At 37.9% G+C, this 20,803-nt stretch overlaps 8 protein-coding genes across 8 annotated transcripts; 6 read left to right on the forward strand and 2 right to left on the reverse strand.

Moving 5' to 3' along the window:
* Positions 1–40: 40 nt before the first annotated feature.
* On the forward strand, positions 41–1,785 carry GCK72_001318 (uncharacterized protein; the record flags this gene model as incomplete). The annotated part of the gene is made up of 10 exons (XM_053722913.1): positions 41–129; positions 175–272; positions 328–422; positions 471–577; positions 626–750; positions 797–891; positions 936–1,254; positions 1,305–1,430; positions 1,479–1,611; positions 1,659–1,785. The coding sequence occupies 10 exons, from the start codon at positions 41–43 to the stop codon at positions 1,783–1,785; spliced, it is 1,314 nt and encodes a 437-aa protein (XP_053591558.1).
* A 275-nt stretch (positions 1,786–2,060) lies between these two features.
* Positions 2,061–4,065, forward strand: GCK72_001319 (uncharacterized protein; the record flags this gene model as incomplete). The annotated part of the gene is made up of 7 exons (XM_003111403.2): positions 2,061–2,203; positions 2,260–2,549; positions 2,603–3,058; positions 3,108–3,212; positions 3,264–3,435; positions 3,483–3,920; positions 3,972–4,065. The coding sequence occupies 7 exons, from the start codon at positions 2,061–2,063 to the stop codon at positions 4,063–4,065; spliced, it is 1,698 nt and encodes a 565-aa protein (XP_003111451.2).
* A 1,382-nt stretch (positions 4,066–5,447) lies between these two features.
* Positions 5,448–8,740, forward strand: GCK72_001320 (uncharacterized protein; the record flags this gene model as incomplete). The annotated part of the gene is made up of 13 exons (XM_003111151.2): positions 5,448–5,465; positions 5,513–5,625; positions 5,668–5,762; positions 5,815–5,914; positions 5,959–6,108; positions 6,155–6,290; positions 6,341–6,701; positions 6,749–7,618; positions 7,666–8,032; positions 8,079–8,182; positions 8,230–8,336; positions 8,382–8,500; positions 8,545–8,740. The coding sequence occupies 13 exons, from the start codon at positions 5,448–5,450 to the stop codon at positions 8,738–8,740; spliced, it is 2,736 nt and encodes a 911-aa protein (XP_003111199.2).
* A 226-nt stretch (positions 8,741–8,966) lies between these two features.
* On the forward strand, positions 8,967–11,586 carry GCK72_001321 (uncharacterized protein; the record flags this gene model as incomplete). Its single annotated transcript, XM_053722914.1, has 8 exons — positions 8,967–9,128; positions 9,230–9,588; positions 9,637–9,812; positions 9,860–10,315; positions 10,365–10,889; positions 10,937–11,046; positions 11,093–11,434; positions 11,479–11,586. 8 exons carry the CDS (start codon positions 8,967–8,969, stop codon positions 11,584–11,586), a joined length of 2,238 nt encoding a protein of 745 aa, XP_053591559.1.
* Positions 11,587–11,766: 180 nt separating this feature from the next.
* GCK72_001322 (uncharacterized protein) lies at positions 11,767–13,362 on the reverse strand (the record flags this gene model as incomplete). The annotated part of the gene is made up of 5 exons (XM_053722915.1): positions 11,767–11,848; positions 11,898–12,060; positions 12,111–12,896; positions 12,945–13,232; positions 13,287–13,362. 5 exons carry the CDS (start codon positions 13,360–13,362, stop codon positions 11,767–11,769), a joined length of 1,395 nt encoding a protein of 464 aa, XP_053591560.1.
* A 925-nt stretch (positions 13,363–14,287) lies between these two features.
* On the forward strand, positions 14,288–15,511 carry GCK72_001323 (uncharacterized protein; the record flags this gene model as incomplete). The annotated part of the gene is made up of 5 exons (XM_053722916.1): positions 14,288–14,542; positions 14,592–14,734; positions 14,793–14,962; positions 15,160–15,297; positions 15,342–15,511. 5 exons carry the CDS (start codon positions 14,288–14,290, stop codon positions 15,509–15,511), a joined length of 876 nt encoding a protein of 291 aa, XP_053591561.1.
* A 103-nt stretch (positions 15,512–15,614) lies between these two features.
* On the forward strand, positions 15,615–16,855 carry GCK72_001324 (uncharacterized protein; the record flags this gene model as incomplete). The annotated part of the gene is made up of 2 exons (XM_053722917.1): positions 15,615–15,735; positions 16,644–16,855. 2 exons carry the CDS (start codon positions 15,615–15,617, stop codon positions 16,853–16,855), a joined length of 333 nt encoding a protein of 110 aa, XP_053591562.1.
* On the reverse strand, positions 15,793–18,013 carry GCK72_001325 (uncharacterized protein; the record flags this gene model as incomplete). Its single annotated transcript, XM_003111087.2, has 10 exons — positions 15,793–15,883; positions 15,932–16,035; positions 16,084–16,214; positions 16,266–16,342; positions 16,392–16,534; positions 16,579–16,885; positions 16,935–17,211; positions 17,270–17,649; positions 17,733–17,868; positions 17,965–18,013. The coding sequence occupies 10 exons, from the start codon at positions 18,011–18,013 to the stop codon at positions 15,793–15,795; spliced, it is 1,695 nt and encodes a 564-aa protein (XP_003111135.2).
* Between the last annotated feature and the right edge of the window lie 2,790 nt (positions 18,014–20,803).

Raw genomic sequence — 20,803 nt, forward strand, 5'->3', positions numbered from 1 at the left:
GATTATTTTAAATAAACGTTTGTCAATTGCAGATCAAATAATGGACCTTTCGGAAGCAATGGAAGTGGAGAATGGTTCGTCCGCTAATCAGAAGCATGTGCAAATAACATTTTTCAGCAAGAACGAAGAGTAGGTTTCAATTTTTCATTCTCCAAAACATTGAATATATTTCAGAGTTGCTGAAATTCCTGATGCAGTGTTCGATGTCCCAACGGCAGCAGAGAGCGATGATCTGAATCTTCTTCTCAACAAAACTATCGAGGCCAACGATGGTTAGTTTTATCAAAATCATATACTGAAATATCAGATAATTTAACTTATTTTCAGATAAGTGGAAAGATCAGCGATTCGAGTTTTTGGTTGGTGAAACATTTTTGAGAACAAGTCTCGCTGAGTTCATTGAGGAATATGAAGTGGAAACAGTAAGATAAACCATAAAATGAAAACAGTGTAATGCATTTTCATCATAGGAAACCATTCTGAAAGTGGAATGTGTGATCGGAATTGAAGCTCCGAAACCACTTCACGACATTCAAGCTCCAGATTGGGTGTCTTCCGTTCAAATTGCCAATGGACAGTGAGTTTTATCTATGAAAATCACATGAGTCTGACTTCTTCTTTGTAGTATTTTCTCGACAACTTACGGTGGAGATATTGTCATTGTCGATCGTAAGGGAAAAGAGACTAAATTGGCTGTGAACTCTGCGAATCGTTTGCTGAAATGCAGTTCTATTGTAACTACACCTTCTAGTGAGTGTCTCACATTGAGTTTGATTTTTGATTGTCAAAAATTCAGAGAAAACTCAATTGGATGGCACCGAGTTCATCGTTGGAGGTGAGAATCAACTTTTGACTCTCTACGGAATCGAGAAAGGTGATCTCGTTGAAAAGGTATAAAGTATATCATCCAATCGTTAATTAGTATTTTTATTCAGATCGTATTCCGTGGTCACGAGCGAGCAGTCGAGTGCGTTGCCGTGAATTCGGATTCGACACGTGCCATTTCCGGATCTGTTGACACCAATTTGAAAGTGTGGAATTTGGAAGCTTCTGATGAGGCAACAATTTACGAGAAAGAAGATGACGAAAGCGCGAAGAAACGTCGTAAGAAAGATACTAAAACGAAAGTACCAATGGTGACCATCGGAGGACATCGAGACAAAGTTTCTACCGTTGAATGGTGCCCATGGAAAACAGGTCACGCATTCTCTTGCTCTTGGGATCATACCGTTGTCGAATGGGATTTGGAATTGGGTATGTAACAAGTTTAACAGCATCAGCTGAAACAAAACAATTCATTTCAGCTGGTGAGGTATCACGAATCAAGGGACCTAAATCGTTTACAAGCATCGATATTCATCCAACCAGCTGTCTCCTTATCTCCAGCTGTACTGACGCTGTTCCAAGATTATATGATCCAAAAAATCGAGGTGAGCAAATCATTAAAGAACTGTTCATATTCACTAGATTGTTCTCAGATGGAACCATGGTAAAGCAATCGTTCATCGGTCATCAAAACGGATGGGTCGAATGTGTCAAATGGAATCCATTGGATACAAACCAGTTTGTTAGTGTTTCAACAGACAAGACAGCTAAAATGTGGGATGTCCGGTGAGTGAAAGTCATCTTGATTGAAGAAATGAATAAAATAATTGCAGCTCATCGAAATCATCGCTGTTTGATATTCATGGACACGAAGATCGTATTCTCTGTGCCGCCTGGAATGAAGGGCTCATCGCCACCGGATCCGCTGATTGCACCATCAAAGTCTTTGAAACTGCCTAATTCAATTTTTAGTTACTTATGCTCTTTTCATTGTTTTTATTAATTTGTTCTTGTTATGATCCAATTGTTGTTGCCTTATTTTGTTGATTTTACACAACGTTTCTTTTTGAACTTCAGGTTATCTTTGATCGATTAGACAGTTACAAATCTGTCTTCCATACTTCTTGAATCCTATTGAACTTCCCAGAAATGTCCCTAATAACATCGATTTCAGGTTTCTCAAGTCGGTTCAAACCAAAAAACTCGTCAAAATGGGGAAAGGCTTTCAAAATTTCATGTCCAAGAAGGACTTCCATCCTTCTGCATTTCGGAATCTCAAAATGGTGTGGGAAGCGAGGCAGAAGAAGTCATTAGAAGATAAACGACAGGAAGAACTGAGGGTTGCTTACGAAAAAGAACAAGAAATTTTAAATAACAAGTTAGATTTATCATTTTGAAATTCTGGTTACATGTTGATAATCATTGTGTTTTCAGAGCTTTACTCGGAGATGAGAAGGCAAAAATGGGATTGTCTTTCATGTATGATGCACCAGCAGGAATGACAAAACGAGAAGAACCAAAGGAAGAACCAAAATTCGAATGGCAGAGAAAATATCAAGCACCGCGTGAGGATTGGGCAAAAGGAAACGAAGAAATACAAGATCAGCCATTCGGAATTCAAGTTCGTAATGTTCGATGCTGTAAATGTCACAAATGGGGTCACATAAATACTGATAGAGAGTGTCCGTTGTTCGGAAAGTCTGGAAATTTTGAAGATGAAGGATGTAAGTTGAAAACCAGAAAACATTGGAATTCAGTTAAAAATGTTTATTTTCAGATGCGAATAATCCATCAGATCTCATCAAAGATCTTCGCCGTCGACGACAAGACGGTAAATCAGGACCACAGACATCGAAATCAGCAGCAGCCGGGGATGATGACGAGGATGAATGGATGGATCATCAACAATTGGCTAGTGACATGCGAGAAGAACATGGAATCGTATTGAAAGGATCAGTTTTGGCTGGCATGCAAACGGATCAACAGTTGACACGAATGAAGAAAGAAAAGACTGACGAGGAAATGATGTTGGAATTTTTCAATTCAATGACTGACAAGGAAAAGAGAAAGTTGCATAAGAAGTTGTTGAGTGGAGCAAATTTAGAAGATGTGATGAAGAAAAAGAACAAAAAAGAAAAGAAAAAAGACAAGAAAGATAAGAAAAAGGATAAGAAGAAGAAGAAAAGTAAGAAGGCGGCATCAAGTGATTCAGATAGCGAAGAAGAATGGGCAGGTTAGTATCTTACGAGTGAAATAATAATCTGAAACGAGAAATTTTTCAGAGAAGTCTTCATCTAAAAAAGTGAAAAAAGAGGTTGAAAGCTCTCCAGATTATCGTACCAAAAAGATCAAGGAGGAGATCGTATCAGATGAGGAGGAAATAAGAGGTAATGGTTTTTATTCCCACGCGTTCTTTGAGATAACATCATTACTTTCAGATCGACATGCTTCCAGAAAACGAGCTCGCAGTGAGTCGGAATCACGGGAACGATCGAGGAAACGATCTACTGAAAGAAAAAAGCAGCGTCGACATGATTCCTCATCAAGATCTCCTGAAGTCAGTCGGAAAAGATCACCCGCTAGAAAAGAATCAACAATGAGATCTGAGAGGTATATATAAAAATTAATTCGAATTTCACTAATCAAATTGTTTTCAGAAATCACTCTAAATCAATTTCGCCAATACGTCGAACCCGTCGTTCTCCATCTCCAGTTCGTCAACGTGTTCGGCAAGATTCTAGAAGTGAAGGCTCTACTCGTAAAGATGGACGTCGGCATTCTCCTCCAACATCATCGCCTCCCAGAAGAAGAAGAACACCATCACCTCCTAGGAGACAACGATCACCTCAATCTGCTAGAAAGCAGCGATCACCATCACCTCCCAGAAGACATCGCTCGCCATCTCCTCCTAGAAGACAGCGATCACCCACTCCTCCTAGAAGACAGCGATCACCGTCTCCTCTTCGTGGTTCTCGCACTTTTGATAAATCATCAACTGACAATCGTCGGAATGGACGTCGTCATGATTCATCTTCTGCTTCACCTCCACGGAGACGTCGTGTTGATTCAAGATCACCCGTGAAAAGTCGTGACGGGTATGTTAAATTTATAGTACCAAAAATGACATCAACAATTTTTTCTTTCAGTTCTGAATCTCCAAAAATGTGGTCAAAGAATCGTCGGAACAATTCGGATTCAGAGAAGAACGCGGAGCCAAGACGTCGTCGCAGTCCAAGTTAAAAGGACGTGCTCATTAATGCTTCCACTGTTCATAATATATTATTTGTCTTATAATAATTGAAAGTTGTTTTAAAACCTTTTCCAATAAAACTTCTGTCTTCTTCACGGTGTAATTCTTGGTGTATATTCAGATTTTATCAGGTATCATCTCTCGACTATTGAATAAATTCTGTAGAAAAACTGAAATGTGATTGAATCTCGATTGAAAAGGATTTGACTTTCGTATGAAATATTCAAAATACTGTAGTAAGAAGACTTTCGTGGTGAGATATCGCTCAAATAATGCGGTGTGAGCCTTGAGTTGCTACAGTCATACTCACAAGGGAACCTTTTAAGTGGTCCTTAATGCCAGCAAAAACGACCTATACAGTTCGAAAGAGGATGGTTCAAAACCTATAAATCAACTTTCAAAAGTTGCTTCCGTGACCTGTAAGTGTCTGAAATTGCCATCTGAAAATGGACCATTTTACCATTGATTTGCTGCATCTCGCCCTCTCGCCTCCTCCAAATCCTATCACGTTTTTAATAAACTGCGGCGACACTTTCAAAACGTGATCGAATGGCGCAGGTGGTTATCGTCTAGGCGAAGGAAAATTTTGGGTTGGTTCGACCCCTTCGCCATTTTTTCTTTTTTTTGTTTGATTTCTTTTTTTCCAGTTTTTTTCAATGTCTTTTGAAAGCTATCATATAAGTCTTTTTTGTACCACCATCAACGTGATTCTCTTCTGAATCCCTTTCAATTGATGATTATAAGAGAGATCTGTCGGTTGACAGATGGAGGTGCCGCCAAACTTTTTATGATAGCTTCCAAAAGACATTGAAAAAAACTGGAAAAAAAGAAATCAAACAAAAAAAAGAAAAAATGGCGAAGGGGTCGAACCAACCCAAAATTTTCCTTCGCCTAGACGATAACCACCTGCGCCATTCGATCACGTTTTGAAAGTGTCGCCGCAGTTTATTAAAAACATGATAGGATTTGGAGGAGGCGAGAGGGCGAGATGCAGCAAATCTATGGTAAAAATGGTCCATTTTCAGATGGCAATTTCAGACACTTACAGGTCACGGAAGCAACTTTTGAAAGTTGATTTATAGGTTTTGAACCATCCTCTTTCGAACTGTATAGGTCGTTTTTGCTGGCATTAAGGACCACTTAAAAGGTTCCCTTGTCAGTTACGAAGTATTTTGACATTGAATTTATCTATTTTTCCTTTTTTTAAAAGTTACCTTCACGTTCCTCGAATTTTCGCAAAAAGCAAAAAAAAATGTACGAATTACGCGCAAATGCTCCTATGATGCGCAAAAAGTACACTGACACATTCTTGGTGTTTTTCTTTGCAATTTTTTCTACAAGTTAATTTTTGTCATTTCAGCTAGGGATCAAAATGGATACAAATTTTAAGGTAAAAATTAATTAATTAATTAATACTTACATTGATTCAATTTTCAGCTATCGAATTACATTGGAACTGTGTATCGAGATGGCCAGGTTGCATTCAGTAAAGATGGTTATTCAGTAATATCTCCTATCGGCAACAAGTTATCCATATTTGATCTCAAAAAGTAATATTTTTTCAATGTATCTGAATAGTTTATTTATTTCAGCAATGTTTCAAAAACTTTGGATGTCGATTGCAAGTTCAATATCAAAAAACTATCTATCAGTCCATCTGGCTTCCATCTTCTTGCTGCAGATGAACGTAAGAAAAATTAGTACAAAGAACAAGTATTGGAAAAAAAAAGTAAATTCAGGCGGTGACGTACACTTCATTCATTTATTATCCGAAGTCAAAGTTTACACATTCCGCAGTAACAGAACCATCGGAGCCGTTCAATGGTCACCTGATGCAACGTAAGGCAGAAATTGTAGCTTCGAAAATAATTGTTATCTTCTAGAAAAATTGCCACATGCCGAGAGAACGATCTACAGATTCATGACACTGGGAGTTGGTTCAAAAATAAAACATTCAACCCATTCTCACTTGCCAGAACATACAAATTGAGCAGTGAACAACTGAGATCAGTAAGTTGGTCCGATGATTCTAAGTGAGTACATTTAAATCAATTGCTGTCAATAATGATCTGATTACAGTCTTCTCGTTACCGGCGGAGATGATCGGGTAGTTCGAGTTGTGGGAGCAAAGGATTTCAAAAACTTGTTCATTCATCCATTGGCTTCTCACAAAGGAAATATTGTCAACTGCCAGTTCTTGAAAGGTTCTTACGACGTAAGACATTCGACATTAGATGATAGCTTAGGACAAAATTCTTTTTCCAGATGATCTCAGTCTGTAAACGTGGTCTCGCTAACGTTTGGACCTGCAACATTCGTCCCGGAGAGTTAGAAGAAGGTATCTGGAAGAAGGACGATGAAGATGCAGAAGATGTTGAAATGGATGAAGACAACAAAGTCGAAAAAATTTTCTTCGAAAAGACAAAGAAATATTGGCTGTCAGAATCATCTGGATCTGGAAAATCTGTTGACGTCACAGCTTCAAATTTCCACAAGGAAACTAATATTCTGGCAACGGCGTTCAACAACGGAGTCATCGTTTTACACGAAATTCCTACGTTCGCCCTTATTCACAATATCCGAGTTTCTGAGATGAGAATTCAGACAGTTGCTTGGAATCTTTCTGGTAAGTTCAAAATAGTTTGTTTTGATTTTCAAGACAACGGTATTCAGGTGACTGGCTTGCAATCGGCTGCGGAAAAGGTTCAACAGCTCAACTTGTTATCTGGGAATGGCAATCAGAATCATATGTCATGAAGCAACAAGCGCATTCTCTAAGAATCACTACTGCCGAATATTCACCAGATGGTGCTCTCATTGCGACGGGAGCTGAAGATGGAAAAGTAAAAATTTGGAACTCGCGATCTTCATTCTGTACAGTCACTTTTGATGAGCACACTTCTGGTATCACTGCCGTGAAATGGATACAATCTGGTAGAGCTATTCTCAGTGCCTCGCTTGATGGAACAGTTCGAGCACATGATCTCAAACGTTATCGTAATTTCCGTACTCTTGTATGTCCTGAACCAACTCAATTGGCTACTTTGGCTGTTGACAAAGCAGGAGATTTAGTTATTGCTGGCGCGAAAGAAGTTTTCAATATCTACATTTGGTCGTTTGAAACCGGCCATCTATTGGATATTCTCTCAGGACATGAGTCAGCGATCTCATCAATTGATATTCATGGAAATCATATCGTCAGTGGATCATGGGATAGAACTATCAAAGTGTGGACAGTTGTTGATTCACAAGCAGAAACAGTTGAAGTATCTCACGAGGCTCTTGATGTCAAATTTTCACCTGCTGGAGATACTATCGCTGTTCTCACTTCAGATGGAGTAATCACATTTTTCGAAGCGAAAGAGATGCTGAATTTGGGCACGATTGATACAAAGCTGGACACAGATCCAGCACGTGCTTCACGTGACACAATCACTCGTCAGTCAGCAGCTAAAACTAAAACTTTCACAAAAATTCGGTTCTCACCTGACGGAAATTTGCTTTTGGTTGGAGGAGAGTCAAACAACTTCTGTATCTATTCAGGTAATATTTAAATTCGGCTATTGTTTTCAATCAAATGTTTTTTTTAGTTCCCGATCGTTTGATTCTGAAAAAATGGAAAATTACCGAGAATCGTAGTCTTGACGGCGTCGTTCTTGACTTCAATCGTCGAAATTTTACCGAATTCGGAAACATGCAACTTGTTGACACTTCCGATGAAGAGGACGATGAACCTGACAACAAAATGACCATCAAACTGCCAGGAACCAAAAATTTCGATTTGGGAGAAAGAAGATCTCGTCCTGAAGTGAATATTTACGAAGTGACATACTGTCCGACTGGAAGAAGATTCGCTGTCTGCTCAACAGAAGGTGTTGCCGTTTTCTCACTGGACACTGTGTCTATGTTCGATCCATTCCAATTAGACAGTCAAACTAACTCCAATCTCATCAGAAAGTAAGAATGCATATCATGGTTCTATAATTTATTCATCTTTTTTCAGAGCACTTTGGAGTAATGACTATTCGACTGCTTTGATGGGTTCTCTACGACTCAATAATTCACAATATATCACTGATTGCTTAGAATCGACCAGTATTACACAGAGTATGTTACATGTACAGAAGTTTCTCAGATTAACCTAAAAATTTAAGTTCCACTCGTGGCCAGTTCTCTTCCGCTGCTTTATGCCGAACGTCTGTTGAAATGGATGGTGGAAGGAAATGTTATGTCATCGACACGTCACGTTCATTTCTATATGGTAGTTAAGAGATATTTGTGTTGTTATAAAGTAATGCATTTCTAGATTTGGCTTCGAGCGATTCTTCAAGAACATGGAATGAAACTGAAAGGACGCGCCGACGTGGCAACACTAACTGGAATCCAACAAATTGTTGCTCATCATCAACAACATATTACCAAACTGTGAGGTTTCCGTTAGTGTACCTTTATTTCAAAAATTTTTTTAGTGCCAACCAAAACAAGTTTTCCTTGAATTGGCTTGTCAAAATACGTCAATCGAAACAATCCGTGAAGAAGGAAGATGAAGACGAGGGAGTGACATCTGATGATGCGTCGGATGAAGAAGAAACCGAGGCAAGCGATGAGGAGGAGGTCGAAAGTGATTCGGATGTGCAAATTATGGAAGGAAGTGATGAAGAGTAGGAATTTTGATTAATCTAATTATTGTTTTACATTTGTTGTTAATTTTGAGTTGTTCTTTTTTTTTACTGTTATGACATATTGTCTTCTTGTTATTGATAAAACATAAACATCATTAAAATTGTTATACTCCTTATGTTCAATTTTTTTCAATCTCGAGTTCAAACAGCTCTTTGTCTATCTTTCAGCAAGCGGAGGCTGCAGAAAAATTGAATCAATTTCAGCTGGAATGACGAGTATCTCGATACCAGGTAATTGGCAGGCTGCTGATGTGGAAGCAATGGAAGGAGATTTCGACGATAACATGCTTCAGTTTTTGGGTTCTTTCGAAGAAGTTCTTCCAGATGGAATAGAGACAGCTGAAACGACCAAAAAGGGGAAAAAGGAAAAGGTGAATGAAAAAATTGTATTCTTCTCAAGTAATGCGAAGCGGAGTTAATCTTGAGCGTGAAAATTCAAACATGTTCAAGTTTTCATAGTTTGTGTTTCCAGAAAAAGCAAAAGAAGCTATTCGAAGAGAAGGCGACAGAACAGTTATCAGATCCTGCTGAAATCAAAAGCGTTGAAGAGCGTCGTTTGGCTAAAAAACAGAAACGTAAAGAGCAAATGGCAGCGAATCGTAAACAGAAGAAAGAACGGTTGGCGAAGAGAAAACAAAAAGAAGCAGAAGCGAAACTAGCTGAACCAATTGAAGAAAAGGTCAAAAAATCAGGAGAAACCAAGAAAAGAAAGGGAGAGAAGTCTGAAGAAAGCGGAAAATCAAAGAAATCTAAAAAAGAAACGGACATCTCAGCTTGGAAACAGTTCTTCTTTCTGCCCAATGAAATTCTTCAAGCTGTCGAGCAAATGGGGTTTGTTTCTTGTGCAGAATTGACCAAATTATCTAAATTCCTTTTCAGCTTCTCAGAACCAACTCCTATTCAGTCAGCTGTTCTCCCTGTCGCTGTGCGTGATCATCAAGATGTGTTGGGAGCAGCTGAAACTGGAAGTGGAAAGACATTAGCATTTGGAATTCCAATTGTCGCTCGTCTTCTCGAAAGTAGTGCTGAAAACGATGAAGAAGAAGAATTCAAAGGTTATTTTCATATCTTAATTCCGAAATTCTGATGTACATTATTCTAGGTCCTCGTGCACTGGTTATTGCTCCAACTCGCGAGTTGGTAATTCAAATTATGCGTCACATCACCGCTTTGATTGCTCCAACATCTTTAAAAGCGACGTCTATTGTTGGAGGATTGGCTCAAGTGAAACAAGACCGTGTGATTTCCCAACAACGACCAGACATTGTAGTCGCAACACCTGGAAGACTTTGGGCGATGATGCAAGAAGCAGAGGAGGGTGACTATTTGGCTGAATGGAAGAACTTGAAATGTTTAGTCGTTGATGAGACTGATCGAATGGTTGAGGAAGGTTATTTTGCCGAGTTGACTCATATTCTAAACAGAGTCCATGAGGAATCCGATAAGGAGAAACTCCAAACGCTCGTATTCTCGGCAACTCTCACTTTCGCAAAGGCACAAGACGTTGCCGAAGAAGAGAAGAAAAAAGCTAAGGAACTCAGTTCTCAGCAGAAGATTCGTTAGTTTTCAAGTGTCTCATTCTTTTTTTTTTAACATTTGTATTTTAGAACGTCTCATCAAATTGACTGGCTTGCGAGAAAACAAGCACAAAGTAATTGATTTAACCCGTCAAATGGGTACAGCTGGATGTCTTGTTGAAGCTCGTATCAACTGTGGGAATCTTCTTGAAAAGGACACTGCTCTTGTCTATTTGCTGACAAGGTATCAAGGCAGAACGATCGTCTTCGTAAATTCTGTTGATGCTGCTCGTCGACTCTACAGTATTCTCAAGGCTATCAATATTGATCCAATGATTCTTCACGCTAAAATGATACAAAAGCAACGTCTTAGAAACTTGGAAAAGTTCTCTGAGTCAAGCAATGCAGTACTGATTGCAACCGATGTAGCTGCTCGTGGATTGGATATTCAAGGAATTGATCATGTCATTCACTATCAAGTACCGAAAAAAGTTGAAATTTATATTCATCGAAGTGGTCGAACTGCGCGTGCATCTCATCGTGGATTGACCGTTGTATTGGTTGACCCACCAAGTAGACAGTTTTACATGAAATTATGCAAGGGGTTGAATAGAAGTATGTTTTAAAGCTGATCATTATTGTCATACATGATTTGATTTTAGTGCAAGATCTTGACATTTTCCCGATTGACTTTGAGCCACTGATGATCGCAATCAAGAAACGTGTTCGTCTCGCATCTGAAATTGATTCGCTTGGATTCCGTTGCAAGAAGGTATGTATTGACTGTGATAACTCTATATAAATTTATTTATTTTTAGATCAAAATGTCGGAATCATGGTTTGAGAAGGCAGCTCGCGAAGCAGATCTCGACTATGACGAAACACGAAATCGGGAAATGGGCGGATTGAATCTCGAAGTGGACTCAATGATCAAGAAAAGCCGGCAACTTCAAGCAGAACTTCGTTCTGAACTCTCTGTTGCACTTCCACGCTCGGATGGATCGGATTCAATGCGTACCAAATACATCACTCCAGAAATCGTTTCACGCCTTCGTTCTGTTGGTGACAATGCGATCGATGTTCTGAATCAGAAAATTGAAGAGACAAAAGAATGGAAACGAAAGAGTCGAAAAGCCGCACAAGCTGATGAAATGAATACTGTAAGTTAATCGGAAAAAGTTCAAACAATCATGTTCCTTTTCAGGTCAAAAAATCGTTGAAAAATTCCCAAAAGAACAAAGATAGGTTGGCCGAGAAGAAGAGAAAGGAGAGGATGGTGAAGAAAAGTGACACGGCGGCCGAAAATAATTGAATTAATTTCTTAATCATTGTTGCTAAATATTGTTGTTGTTTCCTTGTTTTGTTGTTTCTAAATAAAAGCTATTATCAAATAATTTGAACAAAACTACTTTTAAAATTTATTGATACAAAAAAGGAAAAAAAACAGAGAGCTAGAACAAAGGGGGAAATAAGAATTCAGAGGAGGAGTGATCTACTTCTCCGATTTGGTTTTTGATGTTGCCGTGTAGATTTTTGCAGAATCATCAGGCATCTTCTTCTTCTTTTGTCGATACCTGGAAGTTTTCAATTGTAATGTATTTCTAATTATAAGTCAGAACTCACAAAGCACATGAAGAATCAGTGACTTCCAGCTCTGGATTAGTCAGCTTTGACGATGCTTTACTCGTAGAGACACTAGAAGATGGGGCGTTTGGATCGATGAAATACGGGAAAATTGAGGCACGAGCAGCTGGAGCAGAAGACTTCAAAGGAGGTTTGTAGTTGTCTGGAAAAAGAATTGACGTGATTTATAATGAAATTGGGGGAAGAAATTACTTGAAGAAAACGTGTTAGTACTCTCTCCCGGTCTACCGAAGTATTGACTAGTCAAGTGACTCTTCTCGTCGTTTCCCTTGTCATCCAATTTCTTTTTCGGGCTCGAATCTTTTCCAGAATCCGAAGGAATTCCTCCTTTGGGGTCAGGCGAAGCAGAGCCATCAGACCCATTTTGATTTTTGGAATCAAAGGAAGAAGGTTGATTTAGAGGAACAGGAGTGGTAGAATCCAGTGGAGGAGATGACCGTTTTGGGGAACTTGACTTGCCAGACGCATTCGACTGAACGACATCTTTGCTGATGTTTTCAGAACCATCTGCTTTTTGAATTTCCTGTTCAGAATCCTTGAAACCTGTTGCAGGAGAAACAGAAGAATCAGAAGTTGTAGGAGAATTTGGTGTCGGAACAGAAGGCGTGGCATCAGGAGCAGAGAATTCAGGAGGTGCCAAGTCGTTTTTCGGTGGAGACGGTGGATTTTCCGTTGAAACTCTTGTTCCATCAGAAAATACTTCTGGATGTTGCCGATGATTGCGTTGGTTTTGAGTCAATTTTCGTTGATATTGGCGTTTGTTGTTCTGATTTTTGTCTCCCACTCTCTCTACATTTACAACTTTTTTCTCTCCATCACTTTCATCAAATCCTGACAACCAATCCTCCGATTCTTTATCCGTTCCAGACCCATTTGTAGATGAACGATCTGAAGTTTGAGTGGAAACATCTTCAACTTCAAGTCGTTGTGGATTCAGAATCATTGGGTCGATAAATCCGGATGAACGGGCTTTTCTTCCTGAAAGGAGAACATTTACAACTTCATCACTCGATCCGTTACACTTACCTTTCTTCTTCTTTCTCATCATTTCGACCGGCACCAAGACATATTGTGTTTGGAACTCTACTTGATCTTGCTGCAGATTCAGAATGTTCTGTGGAGGCATTTGAACCATTTGCTGTTGTTGAATCGGAGGTTGTAAAGGCGGAGAGCATCTCACTTCATCATTCTGATCTTCGTTCACTTGACGAACTATTATTTCACGTGAATTGTTTTGATCTACGTGAGTACACGGTTTAGTTATGATGTGGATTTGACGTGACTTCGAAGAGCTCTTCTTCTTTTTATACGGATCTGAAAAAAACGAAATCAGAGATATGGAAAAGGAGGGCAATAGATGAAACTTACACTCCAATTCCTGTCGTTTGAGATTCAACTCCATCTCCTTTCGTTTCAAATCTTCATCTTTGTATGCATCGATCATTTCATCTGTCTTCTGACGCAGTCTTCGTTTGTAAACCCATCGGACAAACAGACACGCATACAGACAGACGGCAAATAGGAACAGAGAGAAGACGAAGAAAACGATATTCAACCAAATGTATTGAAGGCTTGAGAAATATTCTGAAATTGTCTATTTAAGCCAATGCTTGTCTCATTTGAGATCCGTATATCTGCATTTTGCTCTTATTGTTCTAGTTGTATCTCTGAAATTCTGTTTCTTCCCCAAATAACTAACCAGCTGCCATTTATGAAGATTCGGAGTTCTTCTTCTCTTTTTCCTATCAAATCGAAATAACTGATTCCACACTCCTACCCGTGGAACATCTATTTTTTCTAAACCAAAAAATACGGAGTTTTATAAGTTCACGAGAGAAATTAATTTTCTGTGAAATTTATAAATGTTTTTTTGTAGATTTTCAGGTTCATAAAGTGTCAAGGGACACGTTCTTTTTCCAGTTTCACGTATATTGTGAGACTGTCGGAATCAGAAAGAAATCTGAAAGTATGGAAGAAATTCGAAAAAAAAACTAATTCATCATTAAAAAAAATACTTTAAATTAATTGACATGAATAAAATAATTTTGGTCCAATTAGAAACGTTTTCACTGGAAAAGAAACATTTTTAATACGCGTTAAAAATGTTTCTAACTACTTATAAAAAATCAAGCCGTATTTGACATAAATTATTAAAGGAATTGGAAAAAAAGTACGTTATGCAATTTGGATAACAACGTTAAACTTCATGTAAAACTTTGTTTTGTACCAATGGAATTGAAACAAGTGCAAAATGTTTTTCAAACAGAATTATCTCTGGCAACCAAAATCCGTTTCCTCTTGTTAATCCATTTCTCACTGTCTCTACATAGTCTCTTTTTGTTTCTACTTTTTTGATTTTTCACATTTCCATGAATCGATACATAAAACTTTTATTCGTTTTCATATTCTCTGGTTGTATTATAGCTTACACTAATCTATTCAATCGATCATTCCTTCAAGACTACTGTAGTTTTCATGATAATGACAATGAGAGTTTGAATGAAAATGACACGTTGAAAACGTTGATTCCTCTGACAAATGATTTGGATTCTTTGGAATTGTGTCGTGGAGATGGAGTGAAAAAGTGTATTCCACCGTTGATGAAGTACAAACAACTGTATAGGGTGAGATAGAAAATTCATTCGTAATGTGAAAAAAATAACGTTTTTCCAGACATCCAAGGAAAACAACTTGATAGCTTGTGTCATCGAAAAAACTTTTTCTACATTTCTAACTGCAATTATGTGTTTTTTACACGATCAGACTGCATTCAGAGATAGTAATAGAACCCTCGAATCGGATATTTATGGAGAGAGGTTCGGTTTTATTTCTGAAATAAATTACAATATTGAAAAGACATGAGAATCATTTCAGACTTTGCAAAGACCAAAATGAGTTCACAGAACTGAAGAAGATCGGAAATTGGCAGAAGATGTCCTTGTTCGCAGTGGTTAGAAATCCAATTGATCGATTTGTTTCTGGATTTACTGATAAATGTTTGAGGGAGAAAGTGTGGAAGAAATATAAACAAAGATGTGCACAGTGTAAGACGGTATGAATAGAGATTGTGACAATATTTCTGAAGATTTAATTTCTTTGGCAGAATCTCACTTGTTTCGTCGATAAAATGTATGACAGAATGTTCAAATTTGCCAAATCTCCATACAAAGGAATCGACTTCGATGATAGTCACTTTTTCCCACAATCTTGGTAAGGAGTTTTTGTTTTTTCAAGCATTCAGATGATTTCAGGAGATGTGAGTTTTCATCTCATCTGGTGAAATACCAGATTCTACAATTAGATGGTGCCAATTTTCCGGATCAATTACTGGGTTTACTGGAGGAACAAGGGCTCGATGAAGAAGGAATCAAGTTTATTAGTGAGTTGAAAACGATTCCAGATTGAGTACATATTTATTTTCAGACGGAAGTCTTCATCACCGTACTCCACACAGTACAATGGACTCGGTGGAACGTGCAACTGTAGAGGAAACTGTATTGAATAGTCCGTATTTATTACGGAAAATAACGCAGATGTATTATTTTGATTTCCTTCTTTTTGGTTATCGACTACCTGAAATTCCACGTGTCTAATGCTTTAGGGTTCTCTAACTTTCTCGAATTTTCTCATAAAAAAGAGTTTTTAAAAGTCAAAAACTTTGTTATATTCCAATCAATAAATAAATCAGAATGTCAAATGATATGGCAAGGGAATGAAAAAGAAGAAGACGACGACGAAAATGGGTATTTACAAAAAGAAAGAGAAAGTTCACACCTTCTTAAAGGGGCGGAGCTTGGAGCTCATTTTGTCAGAAGAGGTAACCTAGAAAATGAGATGAAATGGATTGTGAAGAATTGAGAATATAGAGAAGAAATTAGTACATAGGAGAACTTGTTTCATCGATTTGAGTTTTAGTGATGGGTCCCGGTCTTTGAGCTGTTCGAGGCGTCGTACCGTAGGACATTCTGAAATTCAAAAGTATGTTTGAAAATAAAGAAATTTCTCAAACTCACAAATGCACGTTATGCGGAGTGTCGTTTGAATCTGGAGTGTTACTCCTGATTGTGTCATCCATACTGAGTTTCATTGTTGATTGACGTCGTCGTTTTGTGGTTATCTGAAAGTTTGAAACTTGAGATTTTTCAGAACAATTTTAAAAACAAACCATAATGATGAAAAGAGCCAGACCAAATATCACAATAAGTGCAAAAGTGATGATTACGATCATGAGAGAAGATAGAGAATATGATGATGTTTGAGTGGAAATCGAGTCGATATATGCTTGAGATGTCATTCCTGAAAACACAGAACTCTCTTGAAACTAACTATTTCAGATACAGTACTCACCATCTACAGTAACACTCAAACTGTCAATTTTATAGTCTGCAAGCATCGAGTTGTTTCGTGAGAATGCTGCTTCCAATCTAAAATTCTTATATTCTTATTCTGCCCGATTTTATGTCGTGGACTCACAAATTGACGGCCATTTGTGCATCTCCCAGAGACTTTTTCGTGAGAAGTTCAGCTCCAACAACGACTGATCCCTTGGTTAATGTCTTGATTTCAACATTCACAAAATTATCCTCTCCAGAAATTGAATTGATGAATTCTCCGATCTGAAAAAGATAAGGAAATGAATTTAATTAATCATTTGACTAACCGACGGTATCAAATCTTTTGCCAATTTTTTCGATGGTCCACTTTGAATATCATTGAATTCTTCAGTGAAATCCAAAGAGAGAATGCGGAAAACAATTGGAGTTCTGATGGATTTGGCAGGGAGGAACACTTTAGATGAGTTCTGCAATGCTGGAATAGTGGAGAGCTCTTCTGCAGTTGTTGTGTCTTCTGAAGACGTCGTGGATTCTTCAGATGATGTTGTGGAATCAGTTGCCTCTGTGGATGGAGTTGAAGTTTCTGTTTCAGTTGTAGTCTGAGTTTCAGTGGAGGTTTGAGTAGATTCAGTTCTGAAATTGAAATGAAAATTCATTGTTGCCTTTCTAGAAAAGTACTTACAGCATAGTAGTTTCTGGTTCTTTTTCTGTCGTCGTTATAGTACTTGATGAAGATTCAGAAGTCATTGTTTTCGGAATATTTGACAAGATCTTCGAGTCCTCTTCTTTCATTTTCAGAATTGGGAAAGCGGGAGTTTGATCAGTAGTCAAAGAAGAGTCGATAACACTTCCATCTTGCTCAAAGAGTCCTTCCAAAGCGCTCTGATCAAATGGTGTCTCTCCTTCATCTTCTGATTCTGATGGATCGCTCACAGCAACTGAAGCTGGAGTGGTGGTAGCTGCAAAGATAAAAATTTTATTGTTAAGTTTTCGAGCTACATACAATCCGCAACCTACCCAATCTCGTAGCAGTTGCCATTTCCTTCTCCTTCAAAACTCTTCTGTCAGCCACCTCATCAACTTCAATTGGAAGAGAACTAAATGTGATAACATCAATTTGTTGGGTAGTTGTTTCAGTTGGAATCTCAGAAGTTTCTAAAGTTTCTTCAGTTTCTGAATTTTCAGTCGTCATCTTTGCAGTCGTCTTTAATTCATCTGAGTCATCCAAGTCTTCCATGCTATCCTCTTCAATTGTAGCTTTCGAGAAATTGAAAACTCCTCCATCTAACGGAGTAATCGGTGAGAAAACAGATGTCTTCTGAATCGGATTCACTTCAAGAGAAGTATCGTTTCCAGATATTTCGATCATTTCAGTGCTGGTTTCGAACGAGTCCGAACTGTAAAATGTAGTTTGGTTAGAATTTTTTCAAATAGGAAGTCTACTCTGAACCCCACAGTACCCCCTCTGAATCCCACTAACCCTTCATTCAACAATTCCTCTTGTGGAACAGCCAAAGGCATATCATCTGTTTCACTTCCGGCTGTCGTTGTCGTCACATCTTTGGCAAGTGGCTTGTCGAACACGTCTTCAGAGTTTTCGTCTTGCGCGAGACATCCTAAAACACTCAAAAATCAAAAAGAAATTTTGAACTCTTATCAGTTCTCATTGGTTTGATAAGCAGTTTGCCGAATGGTTGGAAGATAAAACTCACGTGTCGTTGCTAGGGCAATTAGAAGAATTGATAGAGATCGTAGGCGCATCGCTGGAAATTATTCAGGTTAGGATGGATCGGAAATGATTTAAAACAATGGAACGGTGATGCAGATAAATTGATAGTAAGATAGTGTGAATTGGGCGCATTTGATTAATGAAATACACAAAAAAAGAGAGAGATTTGTGCTAAATCAGAGATCAAGACACAAAATGAGGAAGGTAAATTAAATAAAGTTGGGACTGTTCCGAAATGAAATCAACCATATCATATCATTCAATTACATCTAATTGCTACAAAAAAAGGAAGGATAATTAGAGAAAAGCGTGCAATAAATATTTCTGGTCATGCACGGAACAGAAGAAGGAAAAGAAGGTGTAAATGACCTAGGAGAGAGATAAAAGAAGAAAATGAACATGAGATAAAGGAATGGTTAGTCGGAGAAAAAATGATGGGGTTGTAGGAATATCAAAAATCAAACGGACACTTTTATGACCAAAAATTGATTAGTTATTTGTCGAAAAAGAAGATATTCGGAAATTTATTATAGAGAAAATTTGTATCACTTTTCAGTTCGTACTGTAATTTATCAACTAATTTCTTTTGAGTAGTTTGTATCCGATAACTACAGAAGAATACTTTCAGATTTTTACCATGCTCATACTGTACACTGACACGATACAAATACAACACCCTCTGTATCTTTGATCACGCCTCCAGTTACCTATCATCAAGAAAGTGCAAAACGCCTCTCAAAATCACGTAATTCTGACACATGCAAAAACAAAGAAAGTCATGGAAAAAGGTGGCAAACTGTGTGAAAACAAAGCGTGCAGAGGAGGTCCTTGCGGGAAGTTGTTGCAAGTGATTGTTTTGTGTCTCTATGCACAGCTTGTTGTATGCTTATTATTTACACATTTCTCTCGACTGCACACCTCTTGAAACGGATTATCCGGGGGGACAGGCAGAGAGCATTATGCATACCTCCGATGAAGTGAAAGACAAGTGAAATATTGAAATTCCAATTGAATCGGAACATGAAATGGTTGAAGAGAACTGTACTGTTCAAGTGAAAGTGAAAGATAAAAGTTTTGAATTGAGTGATTCGACGAGGAATGAATATTATATATAGAACGAGGGAATAGATGAAGTGACAAAGACTTTCAGAACTGGAAATAATGACGATCTTTCATTGTTATGGTTGAGGAAATTGAGGGAAAATTTGAGAGGAATGACTCACGAATTCTCTGATCAGTTGTAAAAAATGGGAGGGTTTTCTCGGAAAAATAGAATAATGATGTGTTACCAGGACTGTAAAAGTTACAGCAGTAGAAATTACTTTCAAAAATGCAATAATGCTTGAGTGTACCGAAAACGTTTAACAACGGATAAAACCAAAACACAAAAGATTTGAACTCGAAAAGCTGAAAACTCCAACCGACTTTTAACATGAAACTGATCCTGTTTACATACATACAAAAATCTACGCATTAAAAAAAAGAAAGCGGAAAATGTGGGGAATTTCAACATACAAGATTAAGAATTTAAAGATAAAATCGAGATATTCTCAGATTTCTTTCGTTTTTGCATTAGAAAAACGGTGAAAAAGATTGAAATCTTTTATGAGAAAAAGAGAAAGGTGCCGCGCCGGATTTTCGACATTTCGGTGAGAAATAAAAGGAGTTTGAGGTTAGGAAAAAGGATAATAATGGATTTGAGAGGGACAAACAGACACACAGATGGACTTTTGATTAGCAGATTCACCCATATGAACTGTCATTTGAATGAGCACATGTTCTGAGAAGTGAACAACTTTCAGATTCCAAAAAGATATAAATGTTGTGGCAAAGTGAAAAGACTACTTAAATTTTTTAAAAGTTCACCGTTTCCGAACCCTTGGATCAAATTTACACCGATTCTATTTCCTCACAGAACGCCTTCTTCTTCGTCTACTTTTACTTATATTTCCGATTCACTTTCACAAGTCAGTTACGTCATGTTCGTAGCAGCATCAGGACAAAAAAGATGAGAATAGGAAATGAAAAGTTTTACACCGAACCGCAAACTAACAGGAGAACAAAAAACGGGAAGAAGTAAAAAGGGAGAGAAAGTATAAGAAGAAGAAGAAGGCTTATTTTAGGGACGGATCAGTCGCTACACTGGATAGTTCAAACTGGCATTCAGAAGACTCCGTTGGAGCTCGCGGACTACCAGAAAAAACAGATGGTCAGACATACACAATTTCGATCTTGAACGTCTCCCAATTCTATTTAGTAACTGAAATTTATTGCCCACAAGACTATGGGATCGTCTATGGACTATAATAATGGACCAGAAGCAAGAAAACATGACTTCATAATGGTCATTTCGTGTGACCAGACACCTGACAATGTGACGTTCATTAAAAACTGAAATGTTCAGATTTTTAAAGAATTGAACAACGATCGAAAACAAGACCAACAAGTTCTGAGGGTCTGGAGGAAGTCAAATAAAAATAGAAATGAGGTAGATTTGTATGTTTTTGATCTGGTCTTTTGTGTTTTTAAGAATTCAAGAGTTATCTAGTAGACCATCGATGTGTTCTCATGATTTCAGATCAAGAAGAATTGTCATAATAAGAAAATCTCTGGGTTACCTTATTCAAATGTTACAGATAAAAACCCAGGACAAACAGAGCTACAGACAGATTCCGGTGTGAACACGGAAATGTTTCCAGCCACAAAGTTTACTTTTCTCAACCTTCTCTAGCTCCTCCCAAACTTTTTAAAATTCTTAAAACTTGACCTCTCGATTTCCATTCTTCTCCATAATAATCCAAATGTCAAAAGGCTTTTCTTAG

This window comes from Caenorhabditis remanei, chromosome I, assembly GCF_010183535.1.
Source record: "Caenorhabditis remanei strain PX506 chromosome I, whole genome shotgun sequence".
Taxonomy (NCBI): Eukaryota; Metazoa; Nematoda; class Chromadorea; order Rhabditida; family Rhabditidae; genus Caenorhabditis; species Caenorhabditis remanei.